The sequence below is a fragment of the Macrosteles quadrilineatus genome, unplaced genomic scaffold (genome assembly GCF_028750875.1).
Source record: "Macrosteles quadrilineatus isolate MER2022 unplaced genomic scaffold, UCM_ALF_1.0 Scaffold_1__1_contigs__length_201487025, whole genome shotgun sequence".
In the NCBI taxonomy this organism is placed as follows: Eukaryota; Metazoa; Arthropoda; class Insecta; order Hemiptera; family Cicadellidae; genus Macrosteles; species Macrosteles quadrilineatus.
In genome coordinates, this window is record NW_026542594.1 from 98,708,858 (window position 1) to 98,721,894 (window position 13,037).

Consider the following 13,037-nt stretch of genomic DNA (forward strand, 5'->3'; position numbering starts at 1 on the left):
GCATAGTAAAGAAAAAAGTCAAAAATCAATCCTAGATATTTAACTTCTGTTTCTAAGGGCAACTCAAATTTGTTCATAAACATTACTGGCCTGGCCTCAGAATGGTTGGCTTTTGAATTCAGCTTGATTTGCTTGGATTTACGTGTAAATTATTGCTATTTTATTTTAATAAAGTGAATAGTGAGACAAAGTCAAATATTTTTTAGAAAACACAGACTTCTCAATTACGACCAAACTGTTCTGAATTGGACTAGGGTTAATTTTCACTTTTTTGTTCCTTTTGATCATTAGAATCCACTGGCGAAGTTGGATGGTCTTCAAATGGTAAGAACCTCTCGCTAAGCAAAAATACAATCGAAACATCTCGATTGTAAAATCTCGCAATCGCACATAACTACATTTTCTGTTATATCTCGTTTTTTGGTAACTTTATGGGAATTCTGCTATTTTTCCCCGAGTCCCTGGGGTTAATTTAAAACACCTCCCACTTTTCTGGGAATTAACTTTAAAAGTTACCAGACGTCCACAATTTTCTGGTAAAACTTTCGTCTTACAGAATTATATAGATAAGGATGGCCTATAAGTTATATTATAGGCTAGGCCTACAAAAACAATTTGAACGGATGGTATTTTTGGACTCTGGGGACATCAAAATAAAAAAGTAAATCGGTCCCGGGCCTAGGTCTTACCATAAGACCTACAGTAGGCTAACTTATAGGGAAATTATATGCAGATGATTTGAAATTATTTAAAACAATTGATGATGTACATGACTGTTATGAGTTGCAGCAAGACATAGATTCCTTGATCATTTGGAGTAGGAAGCATTTAAAATTCAATGTTTCTAAGTGCTCAGTAGTTTCCTATACCAGAAAAACACCCAAATTTCAAATAATGTTTGATTATAAAATGGAAGACATAATATTGGACGGAAAGTCATCAATGAAAGATCTAGGAGTAATTTTTGATTCAAAGTTTTCATTTAATGATCATGTGATTGCATTAAAGCTTCATACCATTGACTATATAACACTACTAGTGTACACTACTAGTAGTGTTATATAGTCAATGTTCATACTCATTAATAGGATTTATCAAGAGGTCAAGTATATATTTTGAGAACCCCACATCTTTAAAGTTGTTATTCTTTTCTCTGGTTCGATCTAAACTTGATTATGGAGCATTGATTTGGTATCCTCATGTAAATTATCTTTCAGATATGATTGAGAACATTCAGAAGAAGTTCTTAAAATTTTTATTTTATAACTAGCTTTTGGATTTTATACTAATTTGATGCCATATTCTGAGTTATTAGATATTTTTGAAGTCCCTAGCCTAACAAAAAGAAGTAAATTAAATGCATTACTTTTCTTATAAGCTTTTGGATGGTAGCGTTGACAATAGTGATTTAGCTTCATGTATCAGCTTTGCTGTTCCTCACCTCACCTCACGAAATGCAAATTTATTTTTATACCATTTTCAAAAACTAATTTAGGCTTCTATTCACCACTAAACAACATGTGTAGGTTACCGTATATAATTTGTCTTGCCGAGAAGTGGATATCTTTAATGATTCTTTAAGTATGTTTAGATTTAAATTAAATAGTAATATAAATAATTTTTAATGAAAAGTGCCAATTAGTCATGTTTGCTGGTTGTATGTTGCATATTATTGTTTATTTATGGTTCTTTGTTAGTGCATATAGATTTATTTATTTATCTGTAATTTATTTATTTATTTATCTATAAGTATTATCTATATAAATAAAATTACAGTTTTGTCTGTACATTGCTTAGAATAATGCAGTTTTTGGTTATTTTTACGTTTCATAGCCAAAGAAAGCCGAAACGAGTCTTATCTCAATTTCTGTCTGTATGTCTGTTTGTTTGTCCATTCTGTGACTCCGTCTGTAACACCAAAATGTCATTTTACGCGGCCTACTCCTAGAAAACTAGAGTACCGATCAAGGTTCTAATCATTTTTATGTATTTACTGGATTGGTAAGAGTGTCTTTGGCTATAAAAACATGACCTCGCTTCTTTGAAAACAAAATAACAAACCACCAAAAACCCAATTTTGTTCGATTTTTATCAAATTTTCTCCCAATGTTTCCTATTACATTTTATGAAATAACGATCAGCTGTTTGGATTAGTTCTCACTTCTAGCTGTCACTGATATCTATATATATAATACGTGAAGCCGTATTTTGTTAACGCAACTCCTCCCTTATTTGTGGACCAATTTCAACGTTTAACGTGTCAAAAGATTCGTCTCAATATGTAGTTTTGCTAAAAGGTTTTAGAACTTAAAAATGTCTACTTTTAAGGGCGTGAGACCCTCTCAAAGGTCGGGTTCTCCCCATAAGAAATACATAGAACAAATTTAAAAACAAAAAACAGCTGTTTATAAAAAGAAACTCATTAGCTTTTTGGGAGTAAATATTAATGATTTAATATTCAGTAGATTAAGACCAAGTTAAACAGTTAATCAGTTTTGTTGGAAGAACGGAAAATGTGTGAAGTTCAAAGAATAAATTTTGAAAACGGGAGGAGGAGACATTTAATAATAAGGTATCTTATGCGTATAAGGAGAGTAGAGAAAGGGAGGCCTGGTCTAACAGATACACATTCACTTGGTGAGATGAATAATATTTGCCAGTTCTGCTATGCAACTTACTTTGGAAGTGAAAAAATATACAAAGCAAATCGTGTTGTCACGGTGGTAAAATAAACTTGCCTAATGTCAGATCAAATGAATTTATGCAAGAAATTTTTACTTATGACACTGACGGATCGAGATATTTCAAAACATTTAGTAGAAACCATAATAATGCCTTGAGTTGATAAGTTCAAGTAGTAAGATTATACCAAATCTTGGCGAACCTTATACTCGCTCTACTTTAATTGAGGAAAAACACAAATGGATTGTTTACTTCTAGGTTATGTTGCCAGTTCCTCGGACAAACTTATACAAAGTTTTTTTACTGAATTTTAGTGGCAATATTAGACATAAGGGAAGGAATTAGTGTTCATGTATTCAACGATCGAGTAGTTACAGTCAAGTTTATTTTTATGATTCAGGAGAGGCAAATAATACGGTGGGGCACACGGAAGATTTCTCAGGTGCCGTTTGACGTCACTAACTGCTGACGTCACTAACTGCTGCGTCTGAAGAAACAGACAATTTTATAATTTTCTATTATTAAATTAAACTGTCATAACCTTACCAAACTAACCAAACGTGCTGATAATGGAAAAATCGAATAAAGGTTTACTAATCAAAAAAATAGTTTTGTTCATAAAATAAAATTATAATTGCCTAAAATTCAATTTTATGATTTTTTAATTATAAAATTAAACTGTAATAACCTAACCAAACCAACCAAACTTGCTGATATGAAAAAATTGTTGATAAAAAGTTAGTGCCGCCGGGAGATTCGAACCCGGAACATTCGGATTATCAGCCCGCAACGCTATAAACTGCACCACCGAGGCCGATGGCTCAAAACCGTATCGTTGCGGTATTGGTGTTCCCTCAAAGTGACGTCAGCAGTTAGTAACATCAAACGGCACCTGAGAAATCTTCCGTGTGCCGTTTCGCAAATAATATACGCTGTTCAAAAAGATAAAATGAAAATTACTAACCAAATCTTATAGCTACAAGAGTTATCCAACCTATTTCGACAAATGGATCCATACTTTCAAAGCTATGGGACATGGGGTGTTAAGAGAAACCCCACTGAACAACGTGAGAACATTTTGATGCAGGGCGTATACTGTGACTCACACAACACGTTAACAAACTATCAATGGTGTTGCTGCTTAAGCCTATTCAAAGCAGATTATGGCTTTCCAGTTGATAACCCTGAGTTTGTGGGTAAAAGATGGAGCACATTAAATGGTTGATAACTCCACTTTTCAGGATTCTCTATGGAGAAAATTTGTTTGATTAGGGGGATGCCTAGGCAGTTTTCTTCAATTCTCAATGCTGGAAAAACTTTGTTGCAACATGTTAGCTCGAATTGAAGCAGATCGTTTAGCATTTATTAGAAGTTACCAGTTAAGACTGAGAGCAGGAATAATTAAGGTTTACCTTGACGACGCAAATAGAGATATTTAAAATTAGCTTCTAACAAGTCAAATCTAAGATGTAACTAGAAAAATTAAGCATAACGTTTTCCTCGGTGTTGTGTATACTATGCGGCTCATTGAGCCGCACGGGTTCTCTAGTGTTTACATTAAAAGTTGTTTACAAATACCGCAATCATTTCCGATCAAGTTTTGTCAGCACATCCAAACCAAGTGAGATTAAAAACGTTGTGCCTTACTTAACCGGTTTAATTAATCGCAAGATCAACGAATGTTATTGAGTTTTGATAATCGGGGAAAATACCGTGAATTAGTGTTGTATTAGTGCAAGGAAACTTACATTTTTTTAATTATCGTCACCAATACCGTAGCTTACAAAGGTTTCCACTCATTGACGGCGCTTCAAGTTCAGTTGTGTAAAGTGCAAAGTAAAAAATCACAACTGCACTGGGTGATCGTGGATGTTGCTGCGATCTTGGAAGATCTTTCTGATTTCGCTGTGATCGTACCGTAACGGAGGTTTCAATGTAGCTAAACTCGCTTTTCCAATGTGTCACTTTTGGTTTCTACTTACATTTCGACAACGATATCGGTACTTTTCCTACTTAGGAAATAAAACTACAAACGTACAAAACCCCAGATTTGTGCGTTTTTGTCACATTTCCTCCGAATGTTTGCTAGATATATGTGCCGATTATCGTTTAGAGATTACGTAATCTGTTAAATAAGAAATCTTTGTTTGGATAAGGTGGTTTCTTCAAACTGTCATTAATATGTTAACATTAAAAGCTGCTTACAAATAATGCTATTAATGGGAAATAACTTTGATTTTCGAAAACTTTAAAAAAGTTTAAAACCAAAGGAGATTAATAACTTCGGTACTGCACCACATCAAGTGAAAGTTTTTTTTTTAGCAAACCATAGTGAGTTTTTAAAGCTTTACGTTGTTAACGTTACATGTTACATGTTTTGTGGCCTGTGTATTTATTTATTTATATATTTGCCAAGAGATTAACACCTATAATACAGTTTGATTAGAAGGGCAGTTTGAATTAGTCGTAAGTACTACAGTTCTTTTCTCAAATGTAAACGTTGGTTTTAGGTACTGCTACTTTTCCTTAGAACCGGTGGTAGCAGTAAGAATCATTTTTACTTACAAACACATCACTATTTTCACTATTTATTTATAAACACTACACCTTATTGCTTATTAAATTAAACGAGAGGTCGTCCAGTGGTCGAAACTCGACCAAAAATATGTAATGTACTCACTTATCTATTTTCACCCCACACTGTAAATAAAACATGTGATTGGAGTTTCCTCCATTTGTTTTGATTTTCTGTTTATATTTCGTTGTTATTTCGTAACCAGCATAGCAACGCATAAGATCCATGTTAATTTTTTCAAATTTTTAAACTCATTTTTTGTGCTTATCTTTGAGCCTATTTAAATTTATAAAGGGATTCTGCACACCTACAGGAAAATAGCTTTCCAACGGTATGCGTAGATTTTCCCTACGATTCACACGAGCTGAGAAAAAAGGTTTTAAAGAAACATGCTTGCCTATTAATATATAGATAGATTGATGTCTTACTGTATGATTTTTAGCGTTTTCTGTCTGGACTCCAAAATGTTGTGAGGACTCAATTCTGTATTTGTGAGTGTATGTCTATTGGTAACGCATTAATGTCCTTATTTTTCGTGGAAAAGACAAGAGCACCATTGTTAATACAAATTTCAACCCGAATAAAGTGTGCAGTAGTGAGGTTGAGGTAATGTAAAACTATTTTTAAGCAGTGTGAAAAGTAACTTTCAATTACAGGCCTACCTTAGGGCTATGCCTCATAGATCTATACTGTAAAGCAATTCCTTTCATCGTTAGATATAAAATATGGACTAACATGATCAGGTGACATTTAATTGCGAAGCATTCGTTTTGGCTTTGAAACTGTCAGATATTGTATTTGAGAAGGTTTATAGGCCTACGTATTCCTAAACAGTTATAGTTTTGCCATCATATCTGGAAAAATGCACACTAAATATGCAAACCAACTCCTGTTCTGAATATAAGCACAGAAAACGTACTACTATAACCCAGAATGCCAACCGCATGGTAAAAAGCATTAAGTGTTTTGAGAGAGCTTTGCCTGTCAATCTGTAGGCAGCGCCACAAGCGTTGCTATGCTGTTGTTTATGTATTAAAGTTGTATGCTGTTTGCTGTAGGGTAGCTGTCGTGCATGTAATTTATGTTATTGTGTATTAGTGCTTTATGTAATTGGCTATTAAGCTGTATAAGAGCACTTAATAAAGAATTTTGAATTTTGAATTCGCTAATAAAACAAATAATAAAACTTACAATCTTCTGTTATAATCAGCCATGGTGCCAAACACCCACTTCAAAAGGAGGCAAGTTGTCTAACGACGACCAAGAGTTGTGCAGTTGCCGTCGACGTAGGCCTAGTGTGAAATGCCTTAACTTACCTATTTGTTATCTCAGTGTTGTACCAGTGCCGTGTCATGTAGTGTGAAAACGGACATTTGGTAATTGCGATGAGGATGACCAAGAGTAGGCTACTAAGTCTTAGCTTTGACTATTAATACAACTAGTAATTTATATACCTAGCCGGCTGCACTTTAATTTAGGTCCAGCCTACATTCATTCGAATGAAAATATCGATTATTCGATTGTTTCATTCGATAGGCTACATCGTTTGGTTAGTTAGATTAGGTTAACCTTACCTTTGAATGAGTGTAGGACCTAAAGTAAAGTGCAGCCACCTAGCCTATCATTAGAAACTAGATATTTACCCGGTACCTGAAAACAATGGTGTACGGTACTATTATACTCTTGGTCACCCTCATTGCAATTATTTCCGGACAGTTTAATAAATAACCTACTAACTTAAGTTAAATGGGATTAAATGAAGGGTAGGCCTACCTCTACACTGTGGTCATCTTCGCTTTTCTGTATCTTTTCACGACCAGCCATTATCAAATTAGATAAGCCGCCACCTTAAATCAAAACCTTTAAAAACTAATTTCAATATAGAACTGGATCAAAAATGTCTCATTAAAGAATTTAGAATTATTCTCCATAAATGTCTCAGGCCTATTTGATCTTTCTACCTAGAGGCCTAGTCCGATTTATAAGAATTTGATTTGAGCCTAGGCTTTTACATTAAGTCTATTCAATCTAGATTAGTGACTTAATAAACAAATTAATGATTGCAGTTCAATCGTTGAGCGCACTATATAACAGTAACACACGAATCGAACTCTACAATCACACAAACACAGTAGGCCTAAGTAACTCAGGATCACCACACAATTGATATTATTTGACAATTAATTATTGACGTGACGGACGAGCCAGTCAGGACCACTCAGGACAGCAGACGGAGACGAGCAGACAGACGTCAGATCAGCATCAGGATCAGACTTTCTGCTGATTCTGTTTGTGGATGTTTGTGGTGTGGAGTGGCAGTGGAGTGGACTTCGTGTTGATAGCCCAATCAACCTGTTTCGTAAAAAAAAAAAAAAAAAAAAAAAACAAGCTGATTTTTTCCCATCGAATACTACCATCTTCTATCTATATATTAATTTGAAACTGTTTTTCTTTGTCATAGCTATTTTGAGACAACCGCTGGGTGTAGAAGCTCGGTAGAGGTGTCTAAAGAAAGGTCTTGGTCTGTAGATGAGCCATCAAAAGAAAAAAAATGGTGAATTCCCTTGGGGCTCTGCCCCAGTGGCCTTTAAATTCCCATCCCATGTTATTCTTATGGAGGAAAACGGGGTTTTTGTCACAGCTATTTTGAGAGAACTGCTGGGCGTAGAAACTTGGTAGGGGTCTCTAAAGGAAGGTCTTGGTCTGTAGATGAGCCATCAAAAGAGGAACGAGGTAAATTCCCTTGGGGCTCTGCCCCAGAAGCCTTTAAAGTTTCCTCTTCAGATTTGTTTACATTACGACCATATGCATAATTCTGCACTAATTTTTAATGAAACAGCTGTTAATATTTAAATTAATTGTGATTTAATGAATTTGTCAAAATGAAGTACAGTATTTGCAATGGGTTTTTCTGATTGATAAATTGGATTTTCTTCTGCATCGTGTCATGTTTTGCAATATAATTTTCTATTACCAAATCAGTGGAAAATCCTAATATCACAGTAACTCTTAAAATTATTTCTTTTGGAGTTAACTTATATCTATTGTATGGGTTGGTTTCTGCCTTTTTTACCACTTCTTGGAGATTGTACGTAGGTGATATTCGTTGGCATATTGCATCTGTAGACGAAACTTGGGTTGGTGTAATTATTACAATGGAAAAGAGCGAGAAATCCTGGAAAATTTGATATGGGCTAAAAATAAAACTGAATTAACACTGTTATACATTTCTTGAGCAATCATTGAAATAATCGATTTGCAAACAATGGAATCATAGAAAAAGTCATAGAACACAACCAAGCAGAAGATATAGAAATAATTTATTTTTCATTTATAATCGTTGTCATAGACTACCTAATGAGGCTATGAGAGGGAAAAATTTGTAGAAAACACTAAAAAAACAAGATAAGCTTTTTAAAAAAAGATAAGATATTTACAAAAGATTTTGATTATATCTAACTGTTGTGTAGATCGTGAGTATTTCCATAAGCTTTGAGTCGCCTGTAATGCTTCGCAATTGCTCGAATTCGAGCAACAGGTACACTAGTATATATAATACGCTAAGCCGATTTTTGTGAATAGAACTCAGACTCCCTCATTTTTGGACCGATTTTGATGATTAAAATGTCAAAAGAATTGCCCTGATCTGTAGTTTTGCAAAGTGTTTTTCGTTTTTTGATATCTTTATTAGTTTGGGCAGGATCTTCCATCAAAGTTGGATTTTCTCCCATAAGATTAACATGGGGGAATCTAAAAATTTAATTGGAAACTTTGTCTTCACTAATTTGAGAGAACGGCTGGGCGTAGAAACTTGGTAGGGGTGTCAAAAGAAAGGTCTTGGTCTGTAGATGGGTTATCAAAAGAAAAACGAAGTAAATTCCCTTAGGGCTATGCCCCAGAAGCCTTTAAAGATCCCTCTACAGATTTGTTTACATTTTGGCCATGTGGATAATACTTTTTAATGAAACAGCTGTTAATTTGTAAATTGTATTTTAAACAAGACACAATTGGGAGTTACTAAATTGTCCAAAAGAAGCATTTGCAATGTTATTTTCTGATTTTAAAATTATTTTTTTTCTGTATCATGTTATGTTTTGCAATATATACCATCACGAAATCAGTGGAAAATCCTTTTATCACAGTAACTCTTAAAATTATTTCTTATTGACCTTATATCTATTTTACGGGTTAGTGACTGCCCTTTTCACCATTTTTGTCTTTATTTTTATCATATTGTTCTAGACAGATCATCATAGGTTCATGAGATTATTGTCATACATGTTTTCAATCATTGGAAAAATATTAAATTGTGTAATACAATACAAAATAATAGCCTACAAGTGCAGAAGGGCACGGTGCCTATATGAGCCGTGTCCATATTTTGTTAAATTGATAGTAGTTTACAGCAACTGGATAAAACATTTTACAATATTTATGTAGAAATATTTGCATGATAAATAAAGTCATTAAGCTGGAAAACTGCAATATACTGCAGACTTTTCAGAGAGGTTACTTCGATGTATTCATTCAGCTTAGTGAAAACATAATATAGATATGTACCTATACAAATAAGAACTTGAATTCTTAGAGAGCCTTTGAATGTTATTAGACTAACGAAAAGGGTTGTGCATGTTTACTAGCGCTACTCTGCAACAAAAACCATTTAATTTATCTCCAAAATATATATTCTTAAAGTGCACTGATCAGCAGCAAAAAAATCTATGTAACTTACCCATATGTTATTGAAAATAACACAACATTTTGGCTGTAAATATGGCCCAATGAGTAAATAATATTTAAGCAGCTACTGTCATGACAGAAAGGTTATATTCCTTTTAAACTAGATCTTATCATCCTTTATAAGATACGTTGATTAACAATGCATGTAAACGTCAATATTTACCACATAACAGCAAATTTACAGTATTTTTGCTTTTTGGAAATGTCCCATTGCTATGTCATTTGCATTATTTGTTGTCAATGAAGCCCCATATAAATGAGGAGGCCCCTAACAGTTTAAGAATAAAAGCCAACTTCACTTCAAGTATATTCCACTACACCTCACATTCCGTAGAGAGATTATATTGACAACTTTATGTAATTGATATGGCTGAGACAACTAACTGACATCCCCCATGTCAAGGAATTCCAGCTTTAACAGTAACTCCACAACAAATTTCTCAAAACTGTGATAGAGGATTATTCATTAGCACAGAAGTACGATATGAACTGACGCGACATGACGAAGGAAAAATCAAACTTACACTGTAATGGATATCTCCCTTTGAGGTTAGAACGTGTCTTCCCAACAAACAGATATTTTTTTCAAATTAAATCATAGATTAATCTGCATTACACTGATGAAATCACGGAAGTGTTTAACTACAAAAGATCCACCAATACGATTTTAATACTATTTAAAGTTTAATCCAAACGATGAGATACCAGTAATATACTAATAACTCCGATGACGTACAGTATGGGAGATATTTTATTCATTGAATGATCAACCATATTTGGTAACTATCATTATTGTTTTTACACTTATTAATCTTTAAACAATGCTAAATGCTCAAAATATGTACAATTTCACTCAATTTATCGCAGTTAGATGAATTAGCGTAATCCTTGAAAATAACCGTCGATTTCGACGGGTTTCACCTAGTTATTATTATTAGCCTAAAGCACGGGTCACACTAGGCTGCTCGCCAGCCACTGGTGATCAGCAGCTGGCACCAGCACCATCAAGCAGCGGCTTTTGCACGGGTCACACTAGGCTGCTTGTCAGCCACTGGTGATCGCGATATTAACGATGTGTGAAAAGGAAAAGAACAGCTTTGAGGTTTTGTAACAAATCACTGTAAGCTGCTTATTTGATGTTCTTACTTCTATAAAGAAACGTCCCACAAGCACGTTTAGTTTTGGAATAAATTTAAGAAATCAATAACCTGCTTCCCCGACCACCTAAGCTCAGTAATTTCTATGCTACAATACTAGCTAAGTTCTTGTTGCCATTGTGTACTTTTTTGGGTCCTCATCCAGCACTTAATATTGAGGATGTGTGTGAAAGAGAAATTATTTTATTAAAAGATGCTTAACCGCAAGAAGAGACGTTAGTGGATTAGGTCTTGGTTACAAATAATTTACAAATAAAAATACTTTAAAAAAAATACCGTACCACGTTTTTAAACGCACTAAAAAAGAATCAGAAACATACCAAAATGTTTTACGAATGTCACCAGTCACCACATACATTCCAGGCATTACTAGAATTAAGTTTGGCCTCTAATTAAAAAATTTGAGACGGTTGCTTTTGTCCTCTTGTGTTAAACTGGATTCCACAATAAACTGTAGGTCCCTTAGTTGCCATTAGCTGTATGGGCTATTAATTAACAGCTGTGTCTAAGGAACATGTCGGCCTTAGTCACTAACAAGACTACAAGATCGCGCCACTAGTCCTACACTCATCCTTCACTCATATTTGGGTTAAAATACGCACATAGTGGCGTCCCCATCTTAAATAATTGATAATAATAATAAACCAACACTGGATATTACCTTTGGTCGCCGCTGGCACGCTTCTAGAAGTGGTCAGACTACGCTGCTCGCTGGTGTCAGCGATCGAGTGCGAGTGGTCACGTGACCTCTAGTCGCCGCTGCCTCGCTACCAAAAGTTGAACATGTCCAACTTCACCAGCCGCTGACAAATACTCGCCGGCTAGCGATGCCAGCTGCGAATTTTGTGGTCACATCAAGCTGACAGTAGCGGCTTCTTTCAATTCACCGCTGATGCCAGCCTAGTGTGACCCGTGCTTTAGAGAAGAGAAGTGTTCAGCAGTTCAGCCAAAAGTCCCAACCCCTACCCCCCTTGCTCAACCCTACACCACCCTAAACATATAAAGTGCAAGGGAGGGTTTCGTAAATCACGTTTTTCTCGATTGTTAAACAACGTAGACCTATTGAATTGCAATTCGTTTTATTGTCTTTGTTATAAAATTTCCTACAATCCTGTTCTGTTAACTTTCGTCGTAGCTCTTACCGTTTGTTCGTTATTTGTATAAAAATGTAAATATTTATATATTTTTGAACATATCATTTTATTTTCGTCGCCTTAACTTTTTTCAATGACGTTTTATGAAAACATGTTTTATACAAAAGTTGTAGCTGCTTTCATTAGCTTTAAAATTATGTATAATGGTACTTACTTCAGCTTTGTTTTTGTACTGTTAGTTTGCAGAATTACAATAAAATAACACAAAAGTAAGACAATTTCAACCAACTTGACGTGACCACTAGTCTCAAAGGACAAACTATGGGAGTAAAGTGATTTAAATTGTTTTGGATAGGCGATAAGGCATTTTATGTGTGTGTATGCGCGTGCGTGAGACAGACAGTACTAGACAGAATCCCTTATCAGCTCATTATCATTTATTGTTGCAGCTGCTTCTGCTTATTCGCTTATTTACGATTTCAGTCGACAACGCTCGCCCAATCCCAATAAATGTAATTCTTTGTTAACATCAGACGACTCTAGTTGTTTTAAAGTGTCTATATATAGATTTAAAAAATCTTACTGGTGCTATATGATTTTGACTACAAAGACTAAATTGGAGATCAAAATTTTGACGCATAACTTAATTAATTACTATTTTACAAAACCTTTAAATTTAATGGATATAATATACTTCTACCCCTTAAAATCCTGATTGGTATATACTTAGAGGTAAAAGAAAGGAATAACATTTAATAAAACATACGGAGCAATGTTTTTATTTTTAAA

The 13,037-nt window shown here is 34.5% G+C and overlaps 1 protein-coding gene across 2 annotated transcripts in view; it reads right to left on the reverse strand.

The window, feature by feature from the left end:
* The window catches only part of LOC128994176 (E3 ubiquitin-protein ligase TRIM37-like), a 154,782-nt gene extending 142,227 nt beyond the window's left edge, over window positions 1–12,555 (reverse strand). Inside the window, exon 1 of one of the 2 annotated variants that reach the window (XM_054418650.1) lies at window positions 12,463–12,555. Coding sequence is in view for 1 of the 2 variants with exons in the window: in XM_054418575.1 (XP_054274550.1) it covers window positions 7,031–7,081 (51 nt within the window). In the remaining variant the exon portion in view is untranslated. Of the gene's footprint in view, window positions 1–7,030; window positions 7,467–12,462 lie in introns of those variants that run through there. The other variant, XM_054418575.1, reaches the window with a different exon arrangement.
* Between the last annotated feature and the right edge of the window lie 482 nt (window positions 12,556–13,037).